Source organism: Solanum verrucosum, unplaced genomic scaffold (assembly GCF_900185275.1).
Source record: "Solanum verrucosum unplaced genomic scaffold, falcon-dt-bn FXZP01000235.1, whole genome shotgun sequence".
Taxonomy (NCBI): domain Eukaryota; kingdom Viridiplantae; phylum Streptophyta; class Magnoliopsida; order Solanales; family Solanaceae; genus Solanum; species Solanum verrucosum.
The window spans coordinates 1,095,366-1,120,893 of record NW_026019948.1 but is presented as its reverse complement, the minus strand read 5'-3'; the positions used below and the strand labels follow the sequence as shown (position 1 = coordinate 1,120,893).

General features: G+C 30.4%; 1 protein-coding gene across 1 annotated transcript; it reads right to left on the bottom strand.

Annotated features, from left to right (window-relative positions):
* Positions 1-11,559: 11,559 nt before the first annotated feature.
* On the bottom strand, positions 11,560-14,641 carry LOC125812820 (cytochrome P450 81Q32-like). Its single transcript, XM_049492283.1, has 3 exons — positions 14,061-14,641; positions 13,354-13,696; positions 11,560-12,368 (listed from the first exon to the last, which is right to left on the bottom strand). Exons 1-3 carry the CDS (start codon positions 14,621-14,623, stop codon positions 11,748-11,750), a joined length of 1,527 nt encoding a protein of 508 aa, XP_049348240.1. The 5' UTR covers positions 14,624-14,641; the 3' UTR covers positions 11,560-11,747.
* Between the last annotated feature and the right edge of the window lie 10,887 nt (positions 14,642-25,528).

The following is a 25,528-nucleotide window of genomic DNA, read 5'->3' as shown; positions in this document are numbered from 1 at the left end:
TATATATATATGCCACAGCTTACGTTTTCTTCTTTAAACGTTGATATATAGGAACCTAATCTATTTAATATTGTACTGCAGAAATCTAGTATAGTTGAAAAACAAACGCACTTGTCCTTTTCCTGTATTTATTGTATTTTATTTCTATTTTGTTCCATTTTTTCTACTCAATTTATTTGAAATAAGCATGCATCTTACGTGATTGAAAAAAAAGAAAAGTCCTTAATAGATTTAGCTTTTAGTTAACATGGTAGGGACCCCTAACATCACTAGTCATCACTAGTAATAAATGTCAACTTGTCAATGTTCATACATAACAGTGAAAAAAATAAAGTGTAACTTGTTTCTTCCCCCCACCCCACCCCTACCACCACGCCCTGCTCATTTTTCATTATGGGAAAGTTAGGGACCTGAATTATTTAGTCATCTAATTTATAAAATATATAAAAAAATGTATATATTGTGTATATTTTACACCAAACATACATGTAGTATACTTATAACGTACATATCCATATAATGTATTAATGTGTATGTAGTGTATATTTTTATCATATTGATAAATTAATTGGTATAGCGATATATTTGGTAAGAAAGTGTTTTTTTTATTAAGGTTAAAATAATCCTCACATTAAATCTCAATCATACGATCATGTCAAATAAAAGTAAGGCAAAAAAAGTTACCAAGTTAAATTAATACCAGGAGAAAGTATAAGGAGCTAATAAGTTTTATGCAAAAAATGATCTCTCTCTTCATATGTTATTATAAGTTTATATATCTTATGTTTAATTAATTCAACAACCTCCCCAACTATTGAGTAGACTTCTTTTGTGAATAGTTGATGATTACTAACTTGCCATCATTTATTGCAAGTATTATTTACAAGAAAAATGAATTATAAATCTACCGCGTACCTTCATAAAGTAGGGATAAGGATTAACGTTTGCGTATATTTTTATCAGATTCCACTCGTAAGATTGTACTAATATGATCATGTGGTCCTGATTGGCTTAACTTCTTCTGTATGGGTTTATGTGATCTTGACATGATTGTTAGAATTGTTATTTTGTATTAAGCTGTTTTATAATTATTGAGTGGGGAATCTTAGTTGGTTGGCTAGGATTTATAAGGATGATGTTAAATTTATTTTGTATTTGATTGAATAAATTAGTCTTGAGATTATAATTTTAAAACTATAATCAATTAGTTCACAAACCAAACGACCCCGTCTTTTCATACATGGGATAGACATTGTAATTTTTTTTTTTTGATTAGTCAGTATAAAGAAGTTTGCTAATGTTTTTTATTTTATTTTTGTATCTGATCCTATAGAAATATAGGGTTGGCCGGCAATACTTCGAATAGCCCGATAAAAATTAGAGTATTTTTATGATTATCAGTTAGCTTTGAAGGTTAGTTAACCAAATAAATTATTTAATTTTAGTGAATAGAAATAAATTTTCGTTTTAAAAATTTTTACGCAACGTTAAAAAATTACTTCACACATTTTTTTAACCCTCCGGATCTTACCCAACCCCAAATGAAAAAAAAACAACCTCAATTCCTCATCTACTCACTCATAAAACGGGTTTGGGTCGAATCCTAATAAAGAAAATGGGTGAGATCATTCTGTAAAGTTACGTGATAGTTTTGAAATTTAAAAATTAGTTCTAGGTAATATTTTTTTTAAAATTTAATCTATCAAGATATATACACCATCTATCTATTAAACATGAGGGTGCATATACACCATTTTGTAATAAGGAGTATATTCACTTTAAATAATAAAATTGAACATATTTTTGCCCCTTTTACCATTTAAAAATAACTTTGATATAAACCGAACGAATAAAGGAATAAAATAGAAAAATAATTAAGAAGTATATTTTTTTTAAAATATTTTTTGAGTACGACAGATTCGAAGCAATTAACTTATAAATTAAGTATAAACATAAGCCTAACATCCCCAAATCATGTATATATAGTTTAATATTCTACCCTAATCACCGTCGGACGACAATCTTTGGATAATTCACGAGGGAGGAACAGTAGTTTGGTTTTGTTTTAATAATTTTAAAATCTATTTTTTCTTTCTTAGTTCCACTTTAACAGCGTTCATTCATTATCCCCAAATCACCTCCATTATCCCCAAATCAAGTTCATCTTTTCGTAGTATCCTTACAATCAAAGTCTCTTCCCCCTCAAATCCTTATAATCAACGATTTTTGCTTGATTTTCGGAGATTATTTGTGGTTTAGATTCATCATATATCTTTTAATTTGCATTTTTTTTCTCTTTTTTCATTGAAGTTTTTATATAGATATACGTTTATGCTTTGTTTTCAATATTACAATGTCGGAAACCAATACTCCTAGGAGGGTCACAAGAGATACACATTATTCTGATAATTGCTTGGAAGGAATACCCTCGTTTGATTTGTGTATAACTCAAATGCAATCACAAATTTCATGATAGAGAAGCAATCAAAGTTTCACAATAAACCTATAACGTTAAATTTGAATGATGAATCAGAAAGGGCTGATTCTTCTAAGAGGAAAGAAGGTTCAACTCTAACAATGGATAAAACAAAAACTAACAAGAGGAGAAAAGTCAAAGATGTTGTTTCTGGTAGGAGTGGAAAACATGTAGTTAATTAAGAACAAGAAGAAGGGAGGGAAGAAAAACTACCAAAAACATCTTTGACTTTTCTCTTCTTGTCAGTTTTTGTGTCATCCACTGTTAGAGTTGAACCTTCTTTCCTTTTAGAACAACCAATCCTTTTTGATTCATCATTCAAATTCAACATTATAAGTTTATTGTGAAACTTTGATTGCTTCTTTATCTCCATCGCAGCAATGGAGGTTGAAATTTGTGATTGCATTTGAGTTATACGCAAATCAAACGAGGGTATTCCTTCCAAGCAATTATCGGAATAATATGTACCTCTTGTGACCCTCCTAGGAGTATTGATTTCCGACATGGTAATATTGAAAACAACCTTCAACTTCAACCCTAAAAATATAGCATAAACATATATCTATATAAAACCTTCAATGAAAAAAACGGGAATTAGAAGAAACCTAATGAATCTAAACCACAAATAACCTTAGAAAATCAAACAAAAATCGTTGATTGTAAGGATTTGAGGGGGGAAGAGACTGTGATTGTAAGGATACTACAAAGAGATGAACTTGATTTGGGATAATGAATGAATGCTGTGAAAGTGGAACGAACTAGTGAAGAGAAAAAGTGGGGAATTTTTTTTTATGCGTGTAAAGTGTTATTTGCTATTTAATAATTAAATATATCCAGAAAAAATAAATAAAGTATACTATAGCTATATTAATTTAATATATAATGGAGTTTGCCATTTTCGAAAATGAGCCACTGTCCACTCCATTGTCTCCGCTGAGGTGTCTGCCAAATAGCATATCAAATTGGTAAAAATGATTATTGATTATCAATTGTTTTAATTCTTATCATCATAATAATACTTGTTATGAAATTATCTGTATAATTACTCAGGATTTGTTTCTCATTGCTGTAGTAAAAATCACTATTATGGTTCTTTCTCTGTTTTCTTGTTGATTATGTAAGATATGACTCAGTAATAAATATTGGCAAAGATAATATCAGTCTTTATATAAGTATTACTCTCTTAGTTTCAATTTGTTTGTCTTACTTTCTTTTTAATAAAAGGATGTTTCTTTCCAAATTTGGTAAAGTTCCAACTTCCACGTGATATATTTAAGATCACAAGATTAAATGTGATTTTTGTACATTATACATATCTTTAGTTTAACTCCGACCATTATGTATCCCTAGACGGCTAGACCCTATTTTGTGGGATTACACTAGATATATTGTTGTTATTGTTGTTGAAGTTCACAAGATTCACAAGTCATTCTTTAAACTTTGTGTCCAATCAAACTAAGACAAATAAATTGAATTGAGGGAGTACTATGCTGCTCAAGGTGATGAAACAAGGGAGGACAGGATTAGAACCATAAGGTAGAAAGATCACCACGCCATAACGATTTGAGGCTTTGAGTTAGGCTATGTGGAAAGCACGCAAGCTAGCCTGGGCACCACAAAGTCATTTTTTTAATTAAAAAAATAAGGCTTTGTGGAAAGATTTACCTAACAGGTAGAAGGAAGGTTTAATAGCTTGTGAAGAAAATGGTGTTTGATGATAAAAAGAACAAAGAACAGCACTAGGAAGTAGAGATGAAGACTGTTCATTCAGAAAGGATAAAGATGATCAGTATTATGTCTGATAATTTATCTAGATTTGACTATGCTAGATTGAATTAATTAAGTATGCATCTAACTTATGTTAGCTAAATTAAGCAACAAGTCTTTTTTAGGCCAGGTAGTTGTTTAATCCATGATCATTTTGGTTAGTTGTCAAGACTTAGCTCTTTTTGTAAGCTGGCCTTACTGAGCTTAACAAGAAGAAATTAAAGTAGATCCTTACTGGACGAATTAAATTAGATACTAACAAAGTGAACCTCCCCGAAATAGGGCCTCCCTTGAATTGATTGTGTCAGTGATTGACGCAGGGAAAGACGTAAGGCCATTTGGATCTTTCGGAGCAATGACATTTTCTTGCTTTTACGTTTTGATTTAGACGTTTTATATATATGGTATATGATACATCTTACAGTTTCTCTCTTTAAACCTTTATTGTTTGTTTGTGTATTGTCACTTGTCGATAGGAACGTCATCCATTTAATATGAAACAGCTGAAATCAAGGTCTGCTGAAAACTGATTTCACTTGGCTTTTCCAGTAGTATTGTTTATCTTATCTCCCCTTTTTTCTTGACCAAATTCTTGTTAAGGAAAGTATTTATCTTATAGAAACATTCTAAATAAGCTTAGCGTGAGGGCCATTACATTAAGGACTTACTGACAATTACTTAGCTCTTATTTGCTTTAGAAGAAGTTTAATAGGAGAGATACGCCTAGCCAGATATGCAAATCCTGCTGTTAAGCAAAGGCCTAAGAACCATTTGATTTATACTCTGTCAGTGCAAACTTGCTGACTCTGAGTACAACCGGTGATTATAAACAATTGTACAAGTACCATGTCACTCACTATTAATTTAAAGGGATGAGAAATTAGGAAGGAACACCTTAAACTTTCACATGAAAGATCACTGTGACTAATCTTTTTGTACTCTTTTTTGGTTTTACTTTTTGCCTGACCAGTCTGAGTACTAGACAGAAGAAAGCAAATCAAATTTGAGAAAGAAGAGGCACAGTAGTTGGTCGAGGACGAAAATCAAACATATGATTATCTTATATTCATGTGGTCAAGAAGTCGCAATTCAAACTGTGAAGTCAAGAGTTTGGATCTAAATGGCTTCTTGGTCACGTTAATACACTTGGCCAGTGGCGAATTTAGAGCCAAAAAAAAGGGCAATCGCACCCGTGCTCTCTTCGTAAAATTAGATATTTTATATGTATATTTTTTAAGATTTTGTATAATATTATATTCTTGCACCCGTACTACAAAAAGTCTAAACGGTCCACATGGTTAAATGTTGAGCTTTTGACCTTGAGGATTAGGGATCAATTCTCACTTCAATACATTTTACTTGGTGCACCCATGTTCGAAAAATCCTAGATTCGCCTCTGGTTGTGGACTACATGCTAGACGTTGGTTCGCATATATGGAGCGTAAGGAGAGCTAAGGCTAACTTTTTCAGATTAATCTATGTTGTGAGTCCACTATTGGCTATTGGAAAATGGTTTGATCAAATATGTCATTGGAAGAATCCACTCACAACAATTCTAATCCATATACTCTTTGTTATATTAGTCCTTTACCCTGAATTGATTGTTCCTACATTCTTTCTTTACCTATTCTTGATTGGTATTTGGCACTATAGATTGAAACCAAGACATCCACCTCACATGGACATCCATATTTCACATGCTCACGGTGTTTTCCCCGATGATTTGGATGAAGAATTCGATACATTCCCAACATCAAGAGGCTCGGATAAAGTGAGGATGAGATATGATCGTTTGAGGAGCATTGGAGGCAGGATTCAGACCGTGATAGGGGACTTAGCGACTCAAGGGGAAAGGTTTCATTCATTGTTAAGCTGGAGAGATCCAAGGGCATCGGCCTTGTTCGTGACATTCTGTTTGTTTGCTGCAATAGTCATGTATGTCACACCATTCCAAGTTGTCGCGCTTCTCATTGGAATCTACGTGTTAAGGCACCCGAGATTTCGCCATAAACTTCCTTCATTGTCTACTAGTTTCTTCAAGAGGCTGCCTGCAAGAGCAGATTGCATGTTGTAGACTTGTAGTTAAGTAAATATTTGGTTTAAGAAGGTAGAAAATGAAGCAAAAATGAACTTGAGATCACAAAGTTCTATTATTTCTACCTTAGTATTTTTTCTATAATTTGACTTCTTTGAAGATACTAATGTGTAATGTATTTGTTAAATTACTGATTTTTTAGTCTTTATATTACTACATTAGTAAATAGTTAAATAGAAGTAGTAGCACATTATGTAGGTTCATAATTTTTAATGAAATCTTGTTTTTTGATTGTTAAGCAAATATAAGTTGCTAACAACCATGTATTTTCATATTCGGATGGATTATTGTCTTTTCTATAACTATTGAATCCCTAAATGATATATATATATATATATATATATAGGTTGGACGGACCAATAATAGAACATTGTTTCTTACATTACTACATGTGTATTACTTCCTTTTTTGACTAGCTCCAAATTGTTTTATTTGTCACTTTAATGAAATCTTTTTTGGTACGAAAGAAATAGGCATAATACATAAACATGACCCTTAACTTGGCATTAGTTGACAACTATGATCTTTAAGTTTGGGTGTGCACAAGTAGACACTTAAACTTGTATGAAATTGAACAAATAGACACATTCGTCGTACATGGCACCCTACATGACAATTTTGTGTCCTACATGGGATCCTACGTGTATTATGCCATGTAGGACACGTGTGTCTACTTGTTCAATTTTATACAAGTTTAAGTTCCTACTTGTGCACACTCATAGTTGTAGGACATAGTTGTCAGCTGACGCCAAGTTAAGAGTCATATTTATGTATTATGCAAATAGTTGTCGATCACTTTAGAAAACCAAGAAGGTATAATTATTCATTTGTGGAAGAGACCAGGGTAATTTAGCCAAATACCCTCTTATGATTAATGTTACTAAATACTTTATTGTTAAAACTTTAAACAATAGATAAAAGGACCAAAGAAGTATGAAGAGTCGTAACAGTATTTTCTCATTAACACTAGATAATAGCACGAGCCCAATAATATAAATAATATATTTTGGGGCTAATAATCGGGTTTTTGAAGCGATTGTTTGCGTGGATAAAGAAATAAGTTTTTTTTTATCACAAACCTGTACTTTCTTTGACACTATTTAAGGTATAATAAGACTACCCACATACAACATTTTTGAAATATTTTATGTTGTCAATTATCATGATTTATAGTATTTTTACGATAAATTCACTTCAAGAATCAGTGGAATTTTTTGTATTTTTTTTCAAAACATATTTTATGTTGTCAATTATCATGATTTATAGTATTTTTACGCAATTTTTAAATATAAAAAAATAAGACAAATAAATTAAAATGGACCCAATATATGTTATTTTTGTTGTCTCAATTTATGTGACACAAATGAAATTTGGAGAGTCATCCAAATTTTCATTTTTTTTTTAATGTTTGAAGTTATTAATTATTGTGATTTATAATATTTTTATGTAACTTTGAAATAATGTACATTACTGGTCACTTTGTCATAATTTATGTGATATGGATAAAATTACAAAATTAACCCTTTTAAAATGTCTTTAAGATATTTTAAGTTGTTAATTATTATTATTTATAATACTTTTTTGGTAATATTAAAATGATATGTGTTATTTTTTTTGTCCCAATATATGTGAGCCTGATAGAATTCTGAGAGTCAACCTATGTTATTATATAGCTTTTAAATTGGTAATTATTGTAATTTTTAATGCTTTTTAAGTCATTTGTAAATGATATATGTTGCTTCCTTGATTGGGACTTTTCCATTTGTGAGATATATATATATATATCGTGCTATGCACGGGCCCAATAATATAAATGGTATGTTTTGGGGCTAATAACCGAGTTTTTGAAGCGATTATTTGCGTGGATAAAAGAATAAGTTTTTTTTATCACAAACCTGTACCTTCTTTGACGCTATTTAAGGCATAATAAGACTACCCACATACAACATTTTTGAAATATTTTATGTTGTCAATTATCATGATTTATAGTATTTTTACGATAAATTCACTTCAAGAATCAGTGGAATTTTTTGTATTTTTTTTCAAAACATATTTTATGTTGTCAATTATCATGATTTATAGTATTTTTACGCAATTTTTAAATATAAAAAAAATAAGACAAATAAATTAAAATGGACCCAATATATGTTATTTTTGTTGTCTCAATTTATGTGACACAAATGAAATTTGGAGAGTCATCCAAATTTTCATTTTTTTTTTAATGTTTGAAGTTATTAATTATTGTGATTTATAATATTTTTATGTAACTTTGAAATAATGTACATTACTGGTCACTTTGTCCTAATTTATGTGATATGGATAAAATTACAAAATTAACCCTTTTAAAATGTCTTTAAGATATTTTAAGTTGTTAATTATTATTATTTATAATACTTTTTTGGTAATATTAAAATGATATGTGTTATTTTTTTTGTCCCAATATATGTGAGCCTGATAGAATTCTGAGAGTCAACCTATTTTATTATATAGCTTTTAAATTTTTTAAAGCTTTTTAAGTCATTGTAAATGATATATGTTGCTTCCTTAATTGAGACTTTTCCATTTGTGATATATATATACATACATATTCTATATTATTTTAAAAGGAAGTTTATTCCCAAGTTCTACTATATAATAAATATAATATATAATATTCAAGAAAGTCCCAATCTTGAATATTATATATTATACTTGTGTATAAACTTCCTTTTAAAAGTCCCACAAGTATAATATATAATATTCAAGATTGGGAAAAGTCCCAATCTTGAATATAATATAGTAGAATTGGGCCTAAACTCCCTTTTATAATATAGTAGAATATAATACTTGGGTATAAAATAGAATTTTAAAAGTCCCACAAGTATAATATATAATATTCAAGATTATATAATATTCAAGATTGAGAAAAGTCTTAATCTTGAATATTATATACTTGAGCCTAAACTCTATTATATATTATAAAAAATACTTGGGTATAAAATAGAATTTTAAAAGTCCCACAAGTATAATATATAATATTCAAGATTGGGAAAAGTCCCAATCTTGAATATTATATATTATAATTGGGCCTAAACTATCTTTTATAATACAGTAGAATCTTGTTTTTTTTTTTTTTTTTAAGAAAATATATTATTTAAAGTCAAAACAAATAAGTGTTTTTCATTACCTATTATTTTGTTGAATTTCTTTAGTGAATAGACAAGGAAAGGATCATCTTAAAATACTATAAATGTTATAGACAAAGTCACACAGAAAAGCCAAGAGTTATATTCAATTTTCCAACTGAATTAATAGTTAAAGATGTAATCAATGTTCCATCAAGACAATTGGTGCTAGGACCACAAATTGCCTAGTTTAATCATTATTTTTCTTGACTGTGGAATTGACCTAGTCACTAGTCTAATTAATATCTTGCTAGAGGTAGGCAGAAGAAGTATCGAAAAGAGGTGATTGGACCGGATATGACGTACGTAGTTTCAGCTTATCGAGGACATAATCGTAGATAGGAGCAGAGGCGAATTTATGTGTAAAAAATGGGTCACCGGAACCCGTGGTCATCCGACTAAACTCGATATATTACTTGTATAATTATTAAAGAACATATTAAATAAACACTTGTGGAGCCCGTTCTTAAAGTTGCTGGATGGTTCACTAGTTTGACAGTCAGATTTTAACACCAAGGTCTCAAGTTCAATCCTAGCTAGCTACAATTCACTTAAATTTTTTTAATAACTAATAACACTCGTTTTTTTAAAAAAAAAAAGAAATTCTAAAGCTATGGTGCACCCGTTTTCTTGAAATCCTGGATTCGCTTCTGCACTTGGCTACCTTTGTCGTCTATTATCATGTGAAACAGTTCTGGTATTTGCTGTCCAAGATGCATTATAAATTGCTGTGAATGGTCAACGTTGCCTATGCTACTCCTGAACTAATTAGCGATTCAATTTAGTAAATTCACGGATTCTCTTCTGATAACGGGCTCTTGATGTTAAAGATGCTTTATTATCCATGGTTTGATACTGGTAGATGAGTCTTTTGAGTATATAGGTACTTGTTGTATACAAGGTTTAAAACTTGGTAAAGTTGTCTCCATGTGACCTATAGGTCACAGATTCGAGCCGTGTAAGCAGCCACTAATGCTTGCACTAGGATAGGTTGTCTACATCACATCCCTTGGGGTTCAGCCTTCCCCAGATCCTGCTAATGCAGGATGCTTTGTACATGGGCTGCCCTTTTATCCTTTGTCAACATACGGACACTTGCAGTATTATGGTTACTTTCATGTCATTCCTTCCATATGGAGTTCCATAAACTACAATTTTAATGCTTAATAAATTGGAGTTCATTGTCATTTCTTGTTTGGTTGTCTTTGGTGTACAATATTTACACAGAACAGAGCATAGGCTATAGTTGGTGATCTAGGAACTGAATCCACTCCACAAAGATGTTCCTTTGTTATCTCTACTTTGTGCAGGTACAAACTATTTTGTGCATGAAAATTTTGCCACCATCTGTCACTGTTTCTCATACTTGTCATTATATTTCCTCACCAACTCACTAGAACGAAAGAATAAAGAAGTTGGAATCTGAAAATGCTTTTTCTCTTGGAAATGATGTGGTAAAATTATGGATAGAATTATAGTTCAGAAAGAAGTTTGATCATATTTGATCGTGGACGTGGAGAACATTTTGCCAATAGAGGCTGAACCTTTTGTGAATGCAGTTCCTTTGCACATATCAATGTTCCGCGGTTGGGATTTTCCAACTCAAAGCATTGATAGCCTGCAACTTCACACTCTTCTGATGAAAAGTGAGGTGCTCATTGATGATGCATCCGATGTAAGGAAGTTGAGCCAAACCATATTCATTAGTTAGGCGGTCTTGTCCAATGAGTTTGAAAGATTCAATACCAGGATAAGGTATAAGTAGTCAATATTAACTGCCTATACTATGTAGCAATCTTGGTAAGTAACAATCTAAACATGTCGTTCTATCAAAAATCTTACTGATAGTACCAGTAAAGAAAATGTATATTCTTAAGAATAGAACTTCTGGTGATAAAAAGATCTTTTCACATGCAAGCAAAAGCATGTAAAGTTGTTGAGAATAATCCGGGGGAACTTCATATACAACAACAATAACATACTCAAAGTAGTCCTACAAAATGGGGTTTATTCGAGAGTTCTGAGAGATTTTTGTGCGGGGGATTTATCAGTAGGTAAAGAGACATCATTTTCTCTGCTTATGTATACATAGTTCAAGTCGAAAGTAAATTAGTAATAGGTTCAGTTGAACTTAAAACAATTACTCCTCTGAATTTTAACTCATATCTTTTTTAGAATACATCAACATAGATGACCAATATGAATAATATACTAGTTTGGTCATGTGGTTTGAGACGAACTCTGTTCATAACTGAGAAAGAAGATTAGCCATTACAGGTCGTGGGCTACACTTAGCCACCAAGGGTTGAGCTTTAGGCAAGGTGAGTCCAGTTCCTTCAGTCATATCAACCAATTCATCGCCAATCCGTCGCCAATCAAAGCACTGAATAATACATCCCAATGACAATGCAACCATTCGAACAGCCAATCCTTCTCCAGGACAACTCCTTCTTCCAGAACCAAAAGGCATCATTTTGTACCCATCTCTAACACCTTCTAGTCCTTCAAATCTTTCTGGTTTGAACTTTCTTGGTTCATCCCAAAGCTTAGGATCGTTGTGTATAGCCCACAAATTCACAAGCAACATTGTACCTCCAGGTACACTGTAGCCTCCCACAGTGGTCTCCTCAGACGACTCGTGGGGGACTAACAGAGGTCCTGCAGGGTACATTCTGAACGTCTCGTTTATAATGCAACGTAGGTAAGGTAGGTTGTTCATGTCTGACTCGTCGATTAGACGTGCATTGCCTATACGTTCGTCGATTTCAGCTTGTGCTTTCTTCAGTGTTTCAGGATGGTTTAGCATCAGTGATAAAGCCCATTCCATTGTCCCAACTGAAGTATCAGTCCCTGCTGATAATAGTACCTACAAATATCAAAATATTTTTAAGTTTTATGCACCGACAGTATAAAAAATATTTACACATGAATAACAACATGAAAGATGAAATCCAGACAAAGTATTTTATTTTATTGTAGTTGTAGAAAGAACATACTTCAAATTTTAAATGAGAAATCCGTACGAATTTTGGTAAGATTTTTTTCATACAATTAATGGGACACAATTGTTTTGGACCCTACAAGTGTTTAATTCAAATTGATACAACAACCAACTACAGCCTTATGTTTCAAAGAAAAAATCCTTGTTTATTTCGAAGTCAAAAAAGTCATAGGATAAATATTTTGAGTATTAGTGGCGTCATTTGCGCTTAATCGATTATTTGCTAAGGGAATATTTGACCAATGTTCATCTAATAGGCTATTAATCAAATTGAAAACACATTAAATTTTTCAACACCAAATCCTATCTTTCCAAATCGGAATTACAATATTTTCAACACATTACTTCTAATACAATGATTTATTTTCCTTTTTTATTTGGATTTTACCTATTGAGTTATAGACACTCGAATAAAGAATTTGTACTATTAAAGTAATTTAACCTATTGGAGAAGATTCTATTAACTTATTTGTTAGGTAACAAATTTAACTTATAATGAACAATACTCTTTCTTTATCTATCTATTTTCTTTTCCTTTTTTAAACGCATATAGTTTGACTAGTAGTGGACTAGTGGTAGGTCTTCATCCATGGTATTCTCCAAATTGGCATTCAACTTTGTACTAAACTTATTGATCAAAGGGACAAACTTGCTGCTATACAATAGCTCTCAAATTATATCGTAGATGTAAATCGCACTAGATAAATCCGTATAATGAGTTTAACTAAAGAAGGCATTAGCAGGGAGAACCGATCCACTATCAATTTCTATTTGATAAATTACATCCATAGAGAAAAAAAATACTTGTACTTGAGAAGTTTAGGATTAATGCAATATTGAAGTGACTTACAAGCATAAGGCTTCCGATGATTTCGTCTTTGTAATATTCTGGTTCCTTTTCTTGCAGTGTTAACAACACTTCAATCAACGATTTCTTCTTCCCTTCGATCTCCGAATCAGTAACAGTTCCGTCTTTCTCCAGTCTCTTTCTGCAATCTTTTATCAGTCCCTGCATAAACTCATCTCTGTTCTGTTGCAACACAACTAAACTTTTCTCCAATTTCCTCACCAACAGCTTCAACGCCGGCAGAAAGTCACCTACATTTGTCGCGCCGCCGATCCTGAAAGTCTCCTCAACCATTTCCCTGAATCTTGTAGCTTCTTCAATATCCTCCACATTCTCTCCATAGTACCTGTCGAAAATATAATTAAGTAAATAAAAGTATATTTTTTCTCAAAGTTAAATTTTAAATTAGAAAAGGTAATCACGATAACATAAGCATATATCTTATTGATATAAGATTTAATTGAACCTCCTTCCCATAGTGAGGGTTCGATTCTCCACTTTGTAATCTCTTCCCCGTTACCTATGATGACTATCAGAACTTTCACCTTATCAGTGAGGATTCACTCCTCCGTGTCCTATAAATTCCTTACCCATTTTTCTTACTTCACATATACATGTATAATGAGGCATGCACAAATAAGAACACGTTTACACAATTGAAGAAATAAAAAAAGTAATTTCAGTTTAAACGTTACAGATTTAATTTGTACCTTTTTCCTGCAATCGTCCTCATCATAACATTCAACATCAGCTCAAAAAACATGGATTTCATATCGACAGATTTTTCAGCCATAGCAGAGGAATTAATCCTCTTAACCATAGATTTCACTTCATCCACACGAATTCCGTGAAGCATTTGAAGACGATGAGTTGAAAACATCTCAACTGAAGTAATCCTCCGTAGATTTCTCCAATGATCTCCATAAGAACTCCAAGCCAACGAAGTAAAATTATAACCTAGATGTTTTCCGGCCATCAAATGAGGGCGATTTGCGAAAACAACATCGTTCTTCGTAAAACACTCTTCTGCTCCCGACGGCGATGAAACCAGAAGAACTTTCCGGGAACCAAATTGGAGGAGAAGAACAGGGCCATGTCGGTCGGAGATTTTGGCTAAGGAACGTTGAGGAGGTTTTTTGAAGAGATAAAGATGGCCAATAATTGGGAAAGTTAGAAATGGAGCTGGTGGATGATTATGGAATTTGCGTAAAAAATGTTTGGTGATAATGTAGAGAGCTAGGAGCAGAGGAGCATACAAAAGTGTGTGATCCATTGTGAATGGGAAAGTGAATGTGTTTAATTTGTGTTGGTTGAGTTGGTAATTATATTGTTGGGGTTTAAATGGAAAACTTGTATTGGGGAACATTAGTCAATGGCGTGGATAATGAGGTCAGTTATGTTTTACCATCGTCTTCGACTTTTCTTTGGGTTCTAGAAATTTGAATTATTACGTCTCAAAAAGAATGTTGTCTTTATCATAATTAAAAATCAGGGAAAATGGTAAAAAAAATACCTCTCAACTTAATTTGATTGTTTTACATCAATAAGGATTGTGGTAGAGTGGTAAGTGCTCCTTAATCCTTAATCAAGAGGTCTCGGGTTTAGTCCCGTTGGATACCGAGTCATCTTTGTTAGGGCGCGTTTTACCCCCCAATAGGGGACTTTCCAGCACGAATCCGGATTTAGTCGGGCTCCAATGTGAGTACCCCACATCGGGTGGAAACAAAAAAAAAATAGTTAGTTTTACCCTTTGATATACTATCTGGTCATTTGTACCGGCGCCGATTCATGTCTTGCCCTCGCCCTACTTCTAAAGATAGATAGAAAAGATTAGGTAGTCCCAGCAGATGGGATTTTTCTAGTAGGTAGCGAGAAGACTAGTAGTATCGACAAGAGGCTACCGACGCCGTTGTACCCTTTAATTGGATGGAAAACCTCAAATCAGATGAAAGTATACATATTTTTTTTAAAAAATAACCTACTATGCTAGTATAACGAAGGATAAACCTAGCTATTAAATAAAAGTTGAGTGATATTTTTGACCATTTTTACGTGAAAAATTTAAACTCTAAGATTTGTTTTTTATCCTTAATGAAATTATATATAATCAGACAAATATCTAAAGATTGTTATAAATTAAATCATAAATTTCAAGAAAAATAATCTTAAATGTTGTGTCAAAACAAATGACTCTAGGTGAAATGAGAGGAAGAAAGTATACTATAGAAGGTTTAAGAAAATATTACAACTTCTTGGCAATATTTATTGTCAAAATAAGAGGCAATAGCAATAAAATATATAGATTCTATACCACAAAACTTATTCCAATGAATCTCTATCTATTAAAGCAGGGATACCAATTAATAGTCTTGATTTTTAAGGAAACATATCAGGCATATTAATCTAGTCCTTAGATTTTCATCAATTCTTTATTCTTGTTAGCTGTTATGTTATATATTTTTTATGCGAGCGGAGAAAAACATATTCATTATCCATTCACATGTTATTTGATTATTTTAATTACAGTAACCATTTAAAAATAAATAAAAAATTATAGTAAATGTACGATATAAACATCCGATCATACATAATGGATCAAAACTCGGGTTTAGAAGTAAAGGGCGATCCATGTGGAGATTGAAGATAAATAAGACATGATACAACAATTTCCGATGATGTTGTTAGACGACTACAGCACAGAGAGTTTTATAATAAGATCCATTACTTTTTTTTCTCATCAATGCTTCTATTCCTTAATCACATTAAACAAACAATTTAACATCAAGAATTTATCATTCGATCATTATAATCTACGTGTTCTTAATTTCCAACTTCTATATACACTGCACTTCCACTATTCAGAGAAAGCAACGTTCCCAAAGAAAACTTTAGTATGCAATAAAAGTTGTCAACTAATCGTCCTTACATTGATCACATATTTTGGTGGTCCTTAATTATTGTAAAATAAAATAAGTTTCATAATTATTATTGCATTTAATGTTGTGATCTTTATTTTTGTTATTGTAAACAGAGTTGTTTATAAGACAAGCATCCTTTGCCTCCAACTTTAAAATTATGTGTTTTAATCATCAAAAAAAAAAAAATAATATATATATATATAAGCTGTAACGAAGAGGCTCAAAATATGTTTTAATAGGAAGTTTTAGACATAACACGGATTGCATGTCTCACTAGTATAAATTCGCTCATTTATCAGTTCAATTTATTTTAGCCTAATTAAAAATTATTTGTCTCATAAAAATCTTTTCAAAAAAAGATTATTGTTTTTATTTTGATATGTTACATATTATAAAAAGATCAAACAGAGAAAATGAAAAATAAAGTAAAAAATTGAATATGGTAGATTATATGATCCGCTCTTTAGGTCATTTCAACCCAATTTATTTTAGTTTAAATCATTTTTTGAACAAATTATTCATCAACTCAATTTATTTTAATTCGTTCAAATTTAACTCAAGTGTCCATTTGAACGATCAAATGGTCACAGACTCACGGTCTAACCCTTGAAAAATGGAAGTTTCCGTTTTCTTTCTTCTTCTTTTTCGGAAAATTGTATTGCACAAAGTCTTCCACGATTTGACTGAATTTTCTCACACATAAATTTAATAAATTTAAATAAACATTCTAAAATTTCAGTGGTATAATTAAATCTGAAAAGAATGTATCAGCTGTTAAAGATGAGAATCAAATAAATTAAGGGGTATTAAAAATAGAGGAAAAAAATATATATGTTCACACACTAACGTCCAAAATTTAAATTTTGAACTCCTCTAATACAACTGTCATCTCAAACTCAAGGGGTTCAATCCTAGGTAGGAACCCACCATTTTGTTTGTGTAAATACATGGAAATTGGCATTAGCAGCAATGAGCCAAAAACAGTAGATGCTTTAATTTCAAAGTCAATAAATTAATCTCTACGTTTTATTTTATTTTCTCTTTGCGTTGAAGTGACCCAAAAATTCCTTCCACACTTGCCTTTTTTATCTTTTGCTTCTATCACTTCTTTTCTAGAAGCATGAAATGTTGAAAAGTTATTATCAAATTAAATTTATGAAAGTAGGGTTTATCATATTCAATGAACCTTCCTAACGAGATTCTTAAATCTAATTTGGAGTTCTCGGAAATTCAGTAACTTTTACTCGAGTCTTGTATTTATATTGAAAATTTTGAACATATAATAAGTTTCTATAGTTGGGATTAGTATAAGAATGGGTTGTTAATTCAATGGCAAAGGTGGAATCCTATTAAGCTTTGTTGTGTCTTTATTGACAATCATTCAAATCTTCTACACATCATAAATTTTAAATTTCAAATATGTTTGGATTGAGTTAAAAAAATCTTGACATTTAATTTTAAATTTTAGACTGAATATATTATTATTGTTATTCAAGTTTTGGTCAATAATTTCATAGATGTACTCATGATGTGCATGATCTTTAATTCTTTATACTTTTCTTTAAGATGAATTAGGGATGAGAAGAAAAATGGGAGGACTCGTTACTGTTCACAAATCTAAGTCTTCTATTATTTATTTTTTTGGTAAAGAAAATCTAAAGTCAAGGTAAACAATCATGGAATTAAGTATCCTCTAGTTCTAGTCTAGTGATACTAAAGTTGGCAAATAATGGTGAACGGTTCTTGTTTACTTATATACTCCTTAGTTTCAATTTGTTTCTCTAGTATTTCTTTTAAATTTATTTTAAATGGAATGTATTTTTTTTCCTTTTACCAATATTTTAATTCTAACATTTCACATAATATGTTAAAGATCATAAAATTAAAAAATATTTTAATATATTTGTAATTTTTAAGGCCCACAAGATCCAAAAACTTCTTTACTTTCTTCAGCATTCATGTCAAGTCAAAATCAAACAAAAAATTAAAACGAACAAAGTAAAGTCATGTAACTTTCATTTTACCACAAGACAACAACATACCTAGTATGATATCACGAGTCAGGTTTGACGAAGATGAAATGTAGGTAGACTTAACTTTTAGCTTTACCTAACAAGTAGAAAAATTGTTTTCAATAGACATTCAACTTAAGAATCACGAAAGTCAACTAAGGGCCGGTTTGAATTATTTTAATGTTTATAAGCCAAGACAGTTTTATGGTGAAAAAAAAGTGCTTATAAATATTTGTCTTAAGGCCAAAATAACAACAAAAAGAATCAAAAGTCTAGAACTATAAGTCATAAGCCAAAAACAAATAGTAGTTCTTTTTTTGAAAACCTATCTAATTAGACATACTTTACTATCATATATATATATTATTATTATCTATAATTTATGTATCTTACGTTTAGATACATATACTTTTTCTATTAAATACACAAAAATAGGGAGATAGGCGAGCGATATTGGAGAGGGAGGCGAGCGAGATTCGTATGTATCTCAAATACATGCGAATCACACTAGATATATATATATATATATATGTATTTGTATCTATCTGAAGTGATTTGCATGTATCTGGGATACCAAATACATGGGAGAGTGGCGAGTGAGATGGAAAAGGTGAGGGCGGCGCACGAGATTTGTTATGTACCTAAGTAATTAGCATTTTTTTTTAGTAATACTAATATCTATGTTGAAGCAAAGATCTTGTCACCTGATGAAAAGTTTCCTAAGACATGCTTAAATTTTTGGGCTATCGTAGGGTGGAAGCCCAATATTAAAGGAGAAGCCCACCTATTCTCATAAAGAAGAACAAAAGACCAGACACTATAGATTATATAAGTGGGAAAATTGAATATAATAACAAACTATTAATTCAAATTAAATGTTATAAACGTAGTTTGATTTAATTGTACCACATAGCAAACTGTTGCTATTTCGCCTCTCTCTTGGTGAATCTCGCTCGCCACTCTCGTTCTCTCCCTCGCCTCTCTCGCTTTTTATACAAACACAAATGTATAAAATGCATTTGTGTTTGTATAAAGCGAGAGAAAATTGTATATATACATATATTTTCGTTCCCCTCTCTCTCCTCTCCCAGATCTTGCTCGCCAGTCTCTCCCTCGCCTCTTTGGCTTATACAAACAGAAATGTATAAATTGTGTTTATGTTTGTATAAAGCGAGAGAAAATTGTATATACACATGCAAATACATATATCTTTGTCCTATACACTTATAATTATACAATACAAATATTCCCCTACCCAGTTCTCTTTTGCCTTTCTCTCTTTCTCGCTTTATACAAACACAAATTATACAATTGATCTTTTGTATATATGTATACCGAAACAGAAGAGATTATATACAACTGTTTTCTTTTGTATATGTATAGCGAAATATACATATTTATGTTTCCTATGGAGCACAATATGCAAACTATAGCTATATCATACGAATATGATTTTTGTGTTTTCTATATGTGAAAGTTGCTCTATATAAATAGCAAATCAAATATAATAATTATATTTTAGCTGACAAATATTAATTATATATTTATGAGTAAATTTTAGGTTTAGCAAATATAAAAATCATATTTGTATGATATAATTATAGTTTGCATAATTGCGCTCCATAGCAAACTTTAAGTTTGCTATGGTTATTAATATATATATATTGGTATACTTATACAAAAGAGTCAATTGTACAATCTGTGTTAGTATAAAGCGAGAAAGAGAGAAAGACAAAAGAGAACTGGGCAGGGCAAGATCTGTATTTGTATAGTTATACGTGTATAGAACGAATATATATATATATATATATATATATATATATATATATATATATTTGTATTTGTATATATAGTTTTCTCCCGCTTTATACAAACACAAACGCAATTTATACATTCGTGTTTGTATAAAGTGAGAGAGGCAAGGGAGAGTGACGAGCGAGATTCTCTAGGGAGAGAGGCGAACGAAAAGATATGCATATATACAGTTTTCTCTCACTTTATACAAACACAAACATAATTTCTACATTTGTGTTTGTATAAAGTGGAAGAGGCGAGAGAGAGACTGGCGAGCAAGAAATCTGGGGAGAGAGACGAATGGCAAAGTGTTTGCTACAGATTATAATTAAATGAAACTGTGGTTATATTATTTAATTTTAATTAATAGTTTACTATTTTATACAATCCCTATAATGGATATTTATTATGCATGAATCATACATATATGGAAAAATTGTATATAATAGCAAACTATTAATTCAAATTAAATGCTATAAACATAGTTTGATTTAATTGTACCCTATAGCAAACTATTGCTATTTTCGCCTCTCTCCCTGGTGGAATCTCGCTCGCCACCTTCGTTTTGGTGGCAGTCTCGCTCACCTCTCTCACTTTTATACAAACTCAAATGTATAAAATGTGTTTGTGTTTGTATAAAACGAGAGAAAATTGTATATATACATATATTTTTGTTCCCCTGTCCCAGATCTCGCTCGCCACTCTCACTCGCCTCTCTCACTTTATACAAACACAAATGTATACATTGCATTTGTGTTTGTATAAAGCGAAAGAAAATTGTATATACAAATACAAATGCATATATTTTCGTCTTATACACTTATGATTATACAAATACAATCTTCCCCTGCCAAGTTTTCTTTTGTCTTTCTCTCTTTCTCGCTTTATACAAACACAGATTATACAATTGATCTTTTGTATATGTATACCGAAACAGATTATACACTGCTTTCTTTTGTATATGTATAGCGAATTATACAACTGCTTTCTTTGTATATGTATAGTGAATTATACAACTGTTTTCTTTGTATATGTATAGCGAAATATACATATTTATGTTTGTTATGGAGCACAATTATGCAAACTATAACTATAGCATACAAATATTATTTTTATGTTTGATATATGTGAAAATTGCTCTACATATATTATATAATTGATAAAAATATAAATATGAGTATAAATGACCACAAAGTTACTCCGCCTCTTCTCATTCACAACATCATATCTTTTGACACTATACTTATTTTACGTTATCTTAACAAAATAGATTCACTACACCACATTCTTTGATTCTACTGACTATTTTACAAACAGAAAACAAGGAGAAAAACACACGTGCAGTGCAACTGTGGGGAGGCAGAGTTTTATGGGTGTCGAGGAATGAAGGAAACATAGGACACGTCTTGCCTAACATTTGAGGGGGGGTATCCACCTCGGTATTATCACCCCCTGACCCCCTCAACAGAATCATCAAAACTCATTGGGAATTTAGATCCAATATATTCTTCATTTTTAACTACCTATATATTTTTGGGAACGAATAAAAATATCTTTCGTTTATATTTTGGTTTAAAATGATATTTTTAACTCATTTTGGATCAAAGTATTAATAACTAGAATATTATTGAACTAAGGTATAAAAGGAGAATTTTTTATTCATTTCAAATAATTTAAAGATATTTTCGACTCTTTCTCGATATATAATGTATTCTTTCTTCCGTCATATTGACCTTTATTTTTCCTCTACGTGTTCTCTTTTTCCTTTGCTATCACATGCACAACTTATGTCATCCTATCCCATCTTCAAAATTACTACAACTAAGTAACATATATTGACTCGAGGAGGGGCGGCTTTAGGTAATTTGATGTGGATTTTCCGAAACTCAATAGTAATTTTTACCTTTCGTTATATATATATGCATTTTTTTATTGAAAGGTTTTCAGTAAACTCTCTCACTCTTTCCTAAATTCGCTTATAATATGTATAATTAAAATTTAAAAATATAAATATAAATTTTAAATCTGTCTCAGCTTAGAGGACTTTGACCTAATTGTAAATATTGAAGTTGACTCATAACGGGTTTAAGGACTTGACTTTTATTTAATTTGGTAATATAATCTTTTACTAATATTTTCGACGTCAATATAACGTTTTAGTCGGACTTGCGAGGAAGACTTTGTATTGATGTGGAAAATTACATCAACAACACCAAACAGGAAGGTGGGATAATGTTCGCTCAAATAGTCTTTTAATATCGTGTGATATTGTTTATTTTGAGTTAAACCAAATAAATTTTTCAATAAATCTCATCACACGATAATATTATTACACCTTTTTTTATTTATTTATTGATTCTTCTTTAGAATTCATTAATTTTCACACTCAACAATCTCCTCTAGCAACTAAGCATCACATGCCATATCTCTAAAATGAATCGGAGAACTATATGGTTCAACCCATCGAATATTTGATATTTATCACGCGAACCACAACAGCTCATAATAATTATATCAAGATTAAAGATATAAAAAATTTAACAGTATAGAAAGTATGTTCTTATCGTTTAATCTAAACATATATCTTTACTCGATCCCGTTCAATACATACACTCACAAGAAGTCGTAATAATATTGTCTTCACAATCAAGATAAATTATATATAATCTTGTACTATAATAATACCGATGACTTATCCAATTTTTATCTTATATTATGAACAAAAAATTATATATACTTATAAGAACTGATCATTTAATTCTCTACATATAAAAACTTAAACTCTATACACTATAAATTATCTACTATATAAATAAATCGATGATTTAATCCTTTGCATATCAAACTCTTACTACTGAATTATTCCTAAGAGGCTAGTTTATAACTTCAAGGTGCAACTTGGTTATTCGTCATCGTTTAATTATTGTCCTCACAATCAAAATAAATTATATATAATCTTGTGCTATAATAATACCGATGACTTATCCAATTTTCATCTTATATTATGAACAAAAAGTTATATTACTATATAAGAAGAGTGAATAAAATTCACTCTTCTTTCGACACGTGGCACCTAATAAAAGGAGCCATATGGCACCTAATAAAAGGAGCCATATATATATATATATATATATAATGTATAATATATAAGTAGTAGATAAGTGTGAAAGTGAGGGTATTTTGGGTATTTAAAAATACCCTCACATTCACACTTATCTACTAAAAAAAATATATATAAGTAGTAGATTTAAATATATTTAAAAATAATATAAGTAATACTATACTTAGTATGCTTAAAAATAGTAAAAACTACATAAAAAGTACTACATATCATATTACAATAATTAACAATTATTTGACACTTTCAATTCTATCAATGCCATATAAATTAGGATAAAAAAGGTAACATTTATATTCAAAAATAATATAAGTAATACTATACATTACAATAATTAATAGCTTAAATATTTAAAAGTTATATAACATATTTAATTAACTCTCTAAATTCTATTGGTACCACATAAAATGGATTATATGATAAACATATATTGTTTGAAATTGATGAAAAAGAAACTATAAATTACAATAATTAACAAAAAAAATTGTCGGCTCCAAAAAATCTATCAATTAAGAACATATATTGTTTCAAATTGACAAAAAAGAAACTATATATTATAATAATTAACAAAAAAATTCTCTCGACTCCAACAAATCTATCAATTAATGCCACATAAATTGGGACATGGAAAATAACATATATTCTTTAAAAATTAAGTTCAAAATGTACTATAAAATACAATAATTAACAACTTAATATAGTAAAGAGACATATAAAAAATGGTTAATATTTGAAATTTTGCATGTGCCACGTAAATTAGAACAAAGAGAGTAATAAATATTATTTTCAAAATTCTGTAAAAAAAAGGTACTACAAATCACAATAGCTAACAATTTAAAATATTTTTAGAATCATATAAAAATTTCAATAACTTCTCAAATTTCATAATATATGACATAAGAAGAGGGAATAACCAATATATTTATAAAAAGAAATGACATATAAAATGAAATGGAGAGAGTATTAGTTTTTGAAAATGGAAAAGGACAAAACACATATAAAATTAAAAGACATATAAAAAAAAGTTGGTTTAACTCTCAAACATAAAAAGTAACATATGTTATTAAAAACTTTAATAAAAAGTACTATAATTTACAATAAATAATAACTTAAAATATCTACAAGACAACAAAAAAAAGACTAATTTTTGTACTGCTTGTGTCACATAAATTAGGATTGGGATGATTTTAAAATTTTAATTTTGGTTATACATTATAAAATAGCCGAAAAATTGAATGATATAATTTTTTTTAAAATAACCGAATGAATCGTCCTATCGATAACCCTAATGTTACTTCTACTCTGTTTATTTTTACTTAAATTTAGAAAGATATGTTTCATTTCTACCCTCAATCTTATCGCTACATTTATTTGCTATTTGAAATTGAAATTAAAAAGACAAATGGCGAATAAGTTTTTATGTTAGCTCACTTATGAGCAAAATATATTATAACAATCTTTACTAATTTTATAACAATACATAAACTATACTCTCTCCGTCCCATATTAGATGGGCATTTCCAACTTTACACGGTGATTAAGAAATCATTAATACATTGGAAGACTTCACCATTTTGCCCTTTGTTTATATCAATGCACATTGAAATGAGTTACAAAAAATACACATACAATATAGGAATGGTCATATTAATTGTAGGGGGTAAAATGGAAAAGAATTAATTAATTCTATCCTAATTTAATAAGTGCTCAAATAATATGAAAAACATTTTTTTAGTAAGATTCTCATCTAATATGGGACGGAGAGAGTAAATACACATACAATATAGGAATGGTCATAATAATTGTAGGGGTAAAATGGAAAAGAATTAATTAATTCTATCCTAATTTAATAAGTGCTCAAATAATATGAAAAACATTTTTTTAGTAAGATTCTCATCTAATATGGGACGGAGAGAGTAACAATATAACTTTATTAATGTTGGGCCCGGGCAGCGCCCGGGCTTTCTTTACTAGTATACTTATAAGAATCGATAATTAAATTCTCTACAAATAAAAACTTAAACTCTATACACTAAATCATCTACTATATAAATAAATCGATTTAATCCTATGCATATCAAACTCTTACTGCTGAGTTTTTCCTAAGAGGCTAGTTTATAACTTCAAGGTGCAACTTGATTATTCGTCATCGTTTAAATACAAAATCCCCTACTATAGATACCTCATTACAATTACAATTGTCTGAAAAGTCCAAGTAAAATTTCAAGAGTACATATAGGTGAAGCTCTTTGTTACAACAGGCGCCGATCGAGAAATTAAAATTAAACTAGACCGCCATTCATCACTTTTCTCGATGTTCAATATCGACATTAAAA